The sequence below is a fragment of the Elgaria multicarinata genome, chromosome 14, assembly GCF_023053635.1.
Source record: "Elgaria multicarinata webbii isolate HBS135686 ecotype San Diego chromosome 14, rElgMul1.1.pri, whole genome shotgun sequence".
In the NCBI taxonomy this organism is placed as follows: Eukaryota; Metazoa; Chordata; class Lepidosauria; order Squamata; family Anguidae; genus Elgaria; species Elgaria multicarinata.
Window position 1 is genome coordinate 27,656,937 of NC_086184.1, and position 10,859 is coordinate 27,667,795.

Here is a 10,859-nt window from a genome sequence, read left to right on the forward strand (position 1 = left end):
AAGTAGGAAAAAAATGAACACCGAAAGTAGAAACCACAAGTTTTGTAGTAAGTAAAATAAAGTGCATTGTGTAAAGTGCATTGCCTTCCCCAACCTAGCACCCTCCAGATGTGTCGGGTCAGAATTTTCATCATCCTCAGCCAGTACTGCCATTGCTGGCTAGGGACGCTGGGAATTGTGATTCAGCACATCTGGAGAGCACAAGGTTGGGGAAGGCTTATCTAGATACAAACATCTCAATGTGTCAAACATTTAGGACTAGTAACATATTTGGATATCAAGTTAAACTTTATAACAACACTGAACTCTTCAGTATGCATAGTACGGATTGCCTTACATTAAAAAGAAATCATATTTATTTATTTATTTATTTATTTAAGGATTTTTATGCCGCCATTCAGCCAAAAAAGGCTCTCACGGCGGCTTACAAAAGTATTTCTTGACAGTCCCTGCCCACAGGCTTACAATCTAAAAGACATGACACAAAAGGAAAGGGGATTGGGAGGGAGGAGGAGGAGGGGGGAAAGGAAAGCAAATTCAGGCACTACAATCTTAGTTGCAAAGTTCAGCAGTTACAGGTGACAGCAGGAGGGAGGGGGCTCTCAGCTGGAACTGAACCCAGGCACGGTGGAGAGGTGCCTGGCTGCTGCTTCCTCCCTCACTGGTGGCCTCTGCAGAGACACTTGGTAGCAGGAGGGAGGGGGCTCTGAGCTGGAGCTGGACCCAGGCACGGTGGAGGGGTGCCTGGCTGCTGCTTCCTCCCTCTCTGGTATCACACATTTAGAGTAAAACCTTGTCTTAAATATTCAAAAAAATACTTCATTGAAGTTTTTTTCTAGTGTTCCCCAAATTTCCATTTTTTCCCAATGAGTCCATGAAAGAAACTGGGGCGGGCGGGGTGGGGGTGGGAACTGTCTCTCTCAATCCCAAATGTTTCCAAGTTTTATCCTTGGGCCTTCACATCTCTAGTTCAGACACAAATCTAGTTATGACTTAGGGAGCAACCCTATGCTTGTTGCTGTTTTTATACTGTTGCTGTTTTTATACTGTTTATGTTTTTTAAAATTTTGTATACTTTTAATGTTTACTATTCTTAATTGTTGTAAACCGCCCAGAGAGCTTCGGCTGTGGGGCGGTATATAAATGTAATAAAATAAATAAATAAATAAATATGGATGTATAGACAGAAAAAGTCCTATATGCTGTCCTATATACAACAAAAAGTCCTATATACAACAGTCCAACAACATCGGGAGGGTCACAGCCCTATTGTGGGTGTTCCTGGTACCTGTGTGAACTGTGAGTGTGCATCTAGAATGCCCTCTAGAAACCTGTGGCAAACATACAAGCATTCCTCAGAAGACAAATCGATGTGGATAGAGCTTGCTTATGGAATCTGAAGACCACCACACTGCTAAATTTAGGAATGAGTTTTTAAATATCCATCATGGTAAAGGCAGGGTGGGCAACTTGTGGCCCCCAACCCGATTTCAAATCATAGTTTGAAATTTTCACCAAACTACACAGCATTTCCTCTTCATGAGATTATGAATTAAGAATTAGTGTGTGAATACAAGAAAAGACAGGAAGAGTGGCATTTGATTAAAGTTAGTCTCTGGGCCTCTAACATTTTAAGAAATAGGCTACTTACTGCATACTTTTTCAGAATATTGTTGACTCACAAACAACCACTAGGTTTTACTTAAGCTTTTCTGCTCATTACAACTACTCCATCCCAATTCATCTGAAAGCGCCCCTACCAGTTAATGCAGAATATATGCAATAAATATATTTGTAAACCACCCAGAGAGCTTCGGCTATTGGGCAGTATAGAAATGCAATAAATAAATAAATGATTGTAACAAATTCAAGGAGCCTCTACTGGTGGGTTTGGGCAGGGGAAAAGCATAGGCCTGCAATTCCATCAGACCTCAGAACCACTTCTTAACAGACAGTGCATTCTTTAAAAAAAACCTTGAAGCCTACATCTAGGATCTTCCAACACAGTTATCAGGTCTGGCTCAACCCGCACACATGTCCCTATGCCAAGCTAGAAGACCCTGACTAAATTCTGTTGTGCTCTGAACAATTTGTATAAAGCTCATTCCAGAATACGGCCCAAGAAGTGTGAGGTGCTTAGCAGCTGAAGTTCATACAACCGACTTTTATGTCAGGAAGGAAAAGGAGCACCCCAGCAGGTGGGCCAACAGAAGAGAAGAAGGCAACTGCAGTAGCTGTGGAGAGGTACTCTGATGGGAATACTTTCTATGAGCCCTCCTCCTCTTACCAGGACACCTGTTAATATCTTAATCTCACACCAGCTAGCCAAGGCTAGAGCAAGAGATAGCTAAGTTCCCCCAATATACCGTGGTTTATTACAACCTCTTCGAAGAATCACAGAATCATAGAATAGCAGGGTTGGAAGGGGCCTACAAGGCCATCGAGTCCAACCTCCTGCTCAATGCAGGAATCCACCCTAAAGCATCCCTGACAGATGGTTCTCCAGCTGCCTCTTGAAGGCCTCCAGTGTGGGAGAGCCCACAACCTCCCTAGGTAACTGGTTCCATTGTCATACTGCTCTAACCGTCAGGAAGTTTTTCCTGATGTCCAGCTGGAATCTGGCTTCCTTTAACTTCCTTTAATCATTCTGCTGCCTAGATGTGTTGGACTACAACTCCTACTATCCCCAGCCAGTGCGGCCACTGCCATGATGGCTGGGGAAGATGGGGTTGTAGCCCAACCCATCTGCAAGGCTGGGTTGGGGAAGGCAGGTTTATTGGATCAAGAAAGAACATTGAGTCCACACCCTCCCTCCTCTTGGACACCGCAATGGAAAACGTCCTGGGTTTGTTAAACCACCGTTTCCCATTACATACAGAGAAACTGTACTGTAATCTCTAACAGGAAACCATGGTTTAACAAAACTGAGGGCTTCTTTTTAAATGACTATGCATGAGAAAGGAGGAGTGGAGGAAGCATGCAGGCACAACACGTGCCCGGGTTCTGGGGACGGTATACCTGGTCTGACCCATGTTTTGAGGCGTACTGTGCCCACCTCTGAATTGTGTATACAGTGGTAACTAAACGTTTCCTGATCCAGAAAATCCTACCACCACATAGAGACAGATTTTCCCATGTGGATCAGCTGCATTGAGTAAAACACTTGGTACTTGGGACCTTCCACAAGCAAAGCAGTTCAATCCCCAGCATGTCCGGGAAAGGCTGAAAAACTCCTGCCTGAAACCCTGGACAGTCACTGCAAGTCAGCATTGACAATACTGAGCTAAGACATACCAATGGTCCGACTCGGCAGCTTTTTCTGTTCCTGTGAACACTTATAAACACCCATATTTCTTATAAAACACACAGAAAGGTCACTGGTATCTCCCATTAGTTAAATTTTAAGCCTTAAACCAATTCCACACAAGTTTTGTGTTGTATAACCATACTAAAATAAATAAATAAGCTGACTTAACCACTATTACCAGGTGTTGGAAGCAGTGAAGCATTGGAAGAGATCCAGCACAATGTGAAAGTCTGGTAATGCAAATCCACTATAAAAACCAAGATAAGAATGCAACAAATTCTTTAGTGAGCTATGGATTGTTCTATTGATCACATTTGTTCCTGTCTTTTCTCCAAGCAGTTCACAGTTGTAAACACAGAGTTATACAAGCGTCCTGTGAGGTAGGATAGGCTGAGAATTTATTGATCGGCCCAAGATCACCCAGCATTAGGTAGGATTTGAACTCATATATCCTGGCCCATGCCCAACACCCTGTCTTCTATGCTGCACTGCCTCTCTCTGATCATGCAATCAATGGCTCAGTCCAGACAACACATTAGTCAACGCAGTGTGAAAACTCCATTCAACTGTTGAGTTTTTAGGGCGGTACTCCCCACACAACATTTTTTGACTCCACCTTCGGGTGCCTGAGGGCTACAGTGGAGTTGAGTAAAAGGCAAGGCAATGTTTTATTGACTGTTCCTCCACCCTCTCTCCTTCTCCGGTCCTCCTGATGGTATCCCATCAGCCATTGCTGCAAAACAAAACAAACAAACAAAAAAACCAATCCCGGTGGCTCTCCTAGAGCGGCGCTCGCTACTTTCGCTGCTCTTGCCAGGGAACTCTGTTGCCAGTGGGAAAAGTCAACTCAACGCAACGGAAAACTCCATGGAGCCCACCACACAACACAATGGTTGTGCAGGAACTCTCCTCTGCACAGAGTAGATATTCTGCATGGAGTGTTTTCCAAAAAAAAACCTCCACTGTGGGGTGGAGTTTACCCGCCAGACGACACATTTCTCAACGGTGGTGTAAAAACTCCACCGTGGACTTCTAAAGCCACCGCTGAGAAATGTGTTGTCTGAACTGAGCCTACGTCAATCAATCAAACCAAATTTTCTGCCTCGGAAACAAAACACGAATCAGTCCTCTTTTTCACTGAAGAATCCTCCAGATACGACTATTAGATATCAAAGCACTTCAAAAACAGCTTCAGTTTCTTCTTCTAGAAGTGATTGCTGCATTCATGTTCCAAACTTCACTCAAATATGTATGTGGACTGAATATTTGTCTGGAAGAAAACTCCATACCTTTCAAGAATCCTGCTTCCAGCAAGGCTAAATGCCAGCTGTTCTCAGCAATAGCCATGTGATTTCTGATGGATGTTGCTAAACATGCTAGAATTACAAGAGGAGGAAGTGCCAAAGTAAAGCATAAACAAAACATGACCCTGTTTAAGGGCAGCCAGAGAGGCTTCTGTGTGTAGACTAGGAGCCATTTAACAAGTAATGCAGAATTAGGTGGTGTAATTATGTGGTGGACTATACCACTTCAGAAGACTTTAGATATGAAACTTTAATACTTCCAACACAGTAAAAATCCTTGCAAGGTAGTAAGCTAGCTATATCCTAAATCTCTCACCAAGGTGCTAACTTATTACATGCAAGGAGCTTTTAATATGGGGGAGGTCAAAATATGGCCTCACATCTTCAGCTTGCTGAAAGAGTCCAGTCCAGAATTTTAACCCCTCAAACTACCACTTATAGAATCATAGAATAGCAGAGTTGGAAGAGGCCTACAAGGTCACTGAGTCCAACCCCCCCCCAATGCAATGGCTCTCAAAAAAATTCTTCCTTACAATCATCACACTTCCAACACAACAGCCAAATTTGAAGTTTATTCCAACCTAATTCTCACTCTCAGAACAGGAGGGGAAGGACAGTCCTTTTGTCAGGGTCCACCTCTCTGCATCACTTCTCATGCTAAACAAGATGTTGACGAAGGCACCAAAGCACTTACCCAAGGTGAATTCCCATTGTTCATTCCCAAGAGATCGCTCGGGAACGACTTCCAGATCTAGCATTGGCCCAGGCAGAACGGCCCAGTTATCACACAGCAGGTTCACAACGTTACTGTAGTTTGACCTGAACAGGGAGAGAACACACACCCAAGCTTATGTGTCATCCTTCTAATCTCAGGTCATAACCCAAAGCAACATGTAAACACTCCCTCTTGCGCAAACTCTGATGAGGAAAACCACTGCTCCGCAAAGCTGGCCTTATGCTATTGTTAATAATGTCATTAATAATAATACACTGTACCGTCTCCCTTTTGCCCATGTGATCTACATCTTAATTACAGTGCAATACATTTACAGTAATGTCAAGCGTTCTATGTGGGATTGCCTTGGAAAAGTGTTCGAAAACTACACTAACGAAAAACGCGATGGTCGGACTATTGACTGGTGTGTGCTTTAGACACCATACACCACTGGTCTTGAACCAACTGTACTGGCTTCCATTTGTTTCTGAGCCCAATTCATGGTGCTAGTTTTGACCTTTAAAACTCTAAATGGCTAGAGGCTAGGATATCTGACAGACAACAGCCTCCCATATGAGCCTGGATGCACTTTGCAATCTTCATCAGAGAGTCTGCTGAATGTCGCACCACCAAGAGAGGCTAGGTTGTTGGCTATACATTACAGGGCCTTTTCTAAAGCAGCACCCTGACTCTGGAACTCCCTCTCCAAGGAGGTCAGGTTGGCTTCATCCTTATTGGGCTTTAGACAGGCAGTGAAAACTGTCCTATTTCGCCAGGGCTTTGGCTTGTAAAATTGCTTGGGCCTGTTTTAAAGAACATTTTGGTTTTATTCTGTTTTAAATTGGATTTTATACCATTGTGCATCCCTTTGGGAGCCTTGGTGGGCAAAAAAGTGATTAATGAATACTTTTAATAAACAGATAATAATATAGATGTTCAACAAAAGTTTTTTAAAAAATTCATCAACTCCCTAAACATTGAAAGCTTTAATCACACACACACATTGTATAATGCAAGGACTGGCAGGATCAGGCTACTTTAGGCTTGCATCTTTCCCTCCAATCACACTCACTTGGAGGCTACATCCATATTCAACAACAGATATGCAGGATAAGTGCTCAGAGAAGTGATAGGAATACAAGCTGGCCTGTTTTTACCCTGCTGTGTCTCTCTGCCAGGAACAAAAGTGAGTTATACTGATTCCCTCAGTGCCAAAACTTTGGGACAGTGCTTTTGCCTCTCCTCCCTCACCATAATGAGTGGGGGGAGGGATAGAGGGGGGGCTTCCTCTGGAAAAAATCCAAATACTTTGCAAATACCCCTAGTGTTCTTAAACACTCAACAAGGGCCAGTGGACATGCCATTCCTTCCTTAGAGACACTCTCTGCCATAGTAGTAACACCACCCCACAAGAATTTTCTCTTAGCAGGGTCAGCCAAGAGGAGTCATCATTGGGGACCAACCACACCTACACCCCTATATATATGGGCCAAAATTTCATATTATGTATCCACATTATCCAGAATAGGCAATCTGGGAGGCAAATAACCTTTCAGCTCTAAGACATATGCAAGGTAGTCTCTTTGCACTGCCTCAGACAAGAGATCCAGGTTTTTAAAAATGGAAATATTTGGCCTTCTCCCCATTATGGGCAAGAAATTCACCCCCTTGGATACAGTGTGCTTGTGCACACCCAGAGTCCAAGAGATATGTGCTCTGTCAAAGTGACCAGAGAACAAGCTCATGCGCTCTGCCCCCACCCCGCCAATCTCTCACAAATATCAACCACCACCCCGGCCATGAGTAAAAATTACTCACAGGGAAGGGGGGGATTTGCATAGAGAGTCTAGAAAGACCCCTCCCTTCCAGCCCATGCAGCAACTCCCTGCAATAGAAACTCTGCAACAAAAACTCCACTTCGTTCCTCGCCCCCACCCCCACCCAAACTATGATACACAAGCAGGTGAGGAAGATCCCACCAAATAAGAGAAATCTCAACTATTGGGAGCAGAGGTTTCTATCCTCAATAAAGCTCCCCCCCTCCCCTGCCACTACTTTCAAAGATAAAGAGTTATCTCCCCATGGAGTGCAAAAACAAAAAGGCAAAGTCACCCAGGCCAGGGAGACACTTCAATAAGAGATACCCCAAAATATCCCATCTTCTGTTAACTCACCCCCCCCCAACACAGGCAGCCTCAGGGCTAATACATCTCCCCGTAAGCAGAATAAGCAAGGCAAATAATACTCCTATCCCCACCCCCAAATAACACCCCTATCCCCACCCCCAAATAACACCCCTATCCCCACCCCCAAATAATACTCCTATTTTCCTAGGGACCAACAGCTCAGCTGGTACCCCTTCCCCATGGGTATTTATGATACCCCACGACCCTTGGAGAGAATTAACCTGTGTGTGTGTGTGTCCCCCACATACCAAAAACGTGCCCCTCCCCAATTCCAACTTGGGGACCACCACCCCTTAGGAGTAAACACCACCAGCCCTGTACCAAATCATACTGTGGGGAGTGATACCTTGCCCCATTTTCTCCCCGCCCCCACCAGCACAACAGCGACCCCCTCTCCCCAGTTGCAAACAGGGGGCAGAGGAAGGCAGCCCCCCACTCCTCTTCAGCAGTAGATATTTCGCAAGCGCCCCCCATCCCCCCAATATCTCCCACCTTCACTAAGCACAATAATAAGAGAAGAGACTTCTACTCCACCCCTGGGACCATTTTTTCCCCCTGGGGAGGGGGACACCCACACCCTCTCAGCCCTTTCCCCCTCCCTTTGGATGGTCTCGGGGGGGGGGGGGAGAAGAGACCCAAGGGATTATTGTGCGCCCCCCTTACAAAAATAACAAGGGGAGGGGGGGAGAAGGAGAGAAAGACATGGGGAGGAATTCTCCCCCAAAGCAGCACCTTCCCTCTTCGCCCCCCTCCGCGGGTAAAAAGTGGCCCACAAAGAAGAAGTCGCCCCCTCCCCACGGAAGGCGCCCTCGCCCCTCCCCACGCACCCTCAGGCCATCTCTTTCCCCCCCCCCCCGAGAGAGGACCGGCGGGAGGCCGTTTCTCTGCGCCCCCTCCCCTCTCTCTGGGGGCGTCGAGGGCCCCCACCGGGCTGGGGGGGGGAGGGGGCTTGCGGGGCCGCGACTCACCTCACTTGCGGCTGCTGTAAAAAAAGAAGCGAGCCCGAAATGCCTTTTGCAGCCGCGGCGGCCGTCAGGCGAGGAGGAGCAGGAGGCGGAGGCGGAGCAGGCGGCGTACGGAGGGAGGGAGGGAGGGAGGGGCCCGGCCCGGGCGGGGAGAGGCGGAGCCAGGCAGGCGCCCGCCCGCCCGCCAAGAGATGCCGGGGCTCAAGCTTCCCCGTCGCCCCGGCCTTCTTCTCCGCCCACCTCTGGAGGACAGGCGCTCTGCATGCGCTCAGAGGCTGCACACCCACCCCCACCCTGGCCGCCGTTTTCTCTGGGCAAAAGGCAGCTCGCTTTCTCTCCTGGCTTCATTTCCCTTCCTCCTTCCTTACCCTGCTCGCTGAGGAGGCGCTCTGCACGCGCTCAGAGGCTGCACCCTCATCCTGGCCGCCGTTTTCTCTGGGCAAAAGGCAGTTCTCTTCCCTCTTGGCTCCATTTCCCTCCCTCCCTCCTTACGCTTCGTTGAGGAGGCGCTCTGCACGCGCTCAGAGATGCCCCAGCCTCCTTCTTTGTTGTTTTCTCTTGCTCAAGTCAGCCCCCTCTTCTTTCGCTCTCTCTCGCTCTCTTCCCTCCTTCGTACTCCAACTCTTGGATCATGGGGGGAGGGCACTCTGCACATGCTCAGAGGTATCCCCCACGTTCACTGTTTTACTTATTAATGCACAATGGATGCCGGGCTCAAGCCAGCCCATTTCCCTCCCTGCCTTGCCTAGTGATGTCTTTCTCTTCCTCCAGTCTCTCTCGGTGGCGTGGGGAAGGCTCTCTACATGAGCTCAGAGGCACTCCTGCCTTATGTGTTGTTTCCTCACCTCTTGTGAGCTGCCAGGGCTCCAGCCAACCCCACTCTGCTCCCTCTTTCACCCCACCCCCTCACCTTGAAGGCACTGCACACACCGCTCAGAGATGACCCACCGCTTCCATTGTTTTACTTCTTATGGTGCAAGAATTGCAGGGCTTAAGATAGCCCCACGCTCTCCTCTCTCGCCTCCCCCCACCCCAAATCTCAGAGATGTCAGGAGGAAAACGCACGCTGTGTATTTCCCAGGGACAAGGCTTCAGCCAGCCCTCCTGTTCACAGCCACCTTTCTTCCCTGCCACTCAGTCTCAGAAATGCACAAGGCAATCTGCACATGCTCAGAAGCAATGCTGGCTGCAGGTTTTGGAGGCCCCATGGACAAGACACCCTCAGTGGACACGCTCCCCTTCTCACCGCCATTGTCTCCAACCGCTATTGCTCCTTATCCCCTTTCTCATCTTTATTTATGTAGATTTATTTTATTATTACATTTATTAATCTTCATAAACTGCCCAGAGAGTTTGGCTATAGGGCGGTATAGAAATGCAATAAATAATAATATAATATATCCCACTTTTTTTCTTCCCTAAGGAACCCAATCCTCACAAGAACAACAACCCTGTGAGGTAGGATAGGCTGAGAGTCCATGCCTGGCCCAAAGTCGCCCAGTGAGCTTCATGGCCAAGTGGAGACTAGAACCCAGACCTTTAAACTTCCTTCCCAACACTCTAGCCACTACACCACAGTGGATCTTCGCTTGACAGGCAGAGAGTCAGGGAGCAAGCAAATACCTGCTGTTCCTCTTTCCTTTCCACCACCACCATTACCACTGTTTGGGCTGCAGCGAGAGGCTGGTGAACAAGCAGGCTGCAAGTGTCAAGAGGAGGAACAACTCCAGAGGCCTTTTGCCAGTGGGCCGCTGCTGAGGTGTGGGCCCTCGGTGGGTGCCCCACCATGTCTACCTTTGATGCCTGCCATGCTCAGAAGCAAGGGCACATATCTTTATTATTGTCTTACAGAATAGCGACAGGCCTGCAAAAATTGACGTGTGTGTGTGTGTGTGTGCGTGTGTGAGTGTGAGCTGCCAGTTGACCATCCTTACTTTAGATTGTGATGGACAGAAAATAGATCTCCAGATGTTGCGGACTAACTCCCAGCATTCCTGCATATTCTGGTAGGGGCTTCTGGGAGCTGAAGTCCAAAAGAGCTGGAGAACTACCTTCTGCCCACCCCTGGTTTAGAAGACACGGCGTGTGCGTGTTTAAAATGCAGATGAGAAACAGTATCAGGTGGTTGGTGGCTTTTTTATGCCACCTTTATTTATCTATCTATTTATTTCTTGTATTTATATCCGGCCTTTTTTCCTCCAAGGAGCCCGAGGTGGCATATGCAATTCTCCTCTCCATTTTATCTTCACAACAACCACCCTGTGAGGTAGCTTGGGGTGAGAGAGTCTGTGACTGGCCCAAAGTCACCCAGTGAGCTCCCATGGTTGAGTGGGGATTAGAACTCAGATCTCTCGACTCGCAGTCCAACACTCCAGCCACTAC

At 47.5% G+C, this 10,859-nt stretch overlaps 1 protein-coding gene across 1 annotated transcript in view; it reads right to left on the reverse strand.

The window, feature by feature from the left end:
- PHAF1 (phagosome assembly factor 1) overlaps nt 1-8,551 on the reverse strand; it is a 59,582-nt gene extending 51,031 nt beyond the window's left edge. Inside the window, exons 1-2 of the mRNA XM_063140952.1 lie at nt 8,481-8,551; nt 5,306-5,430 (exon numbers count right to left, since the gene is read on the reverse strand). Coding sequence (XP_062997022.1) covers nt 5,306-5,369 — 64 coding nt within the window. The 5' untranslated portion in view covers nt 5,370-5,430; nt 8,481-8,551. The remainder of the gene's footprint in view (nt 1-5,305; nt 5,431-8,480) is intronic.
- Between the last annotated feature and the right edge of the window lie 2,308 nt (nt 8,552-10,859).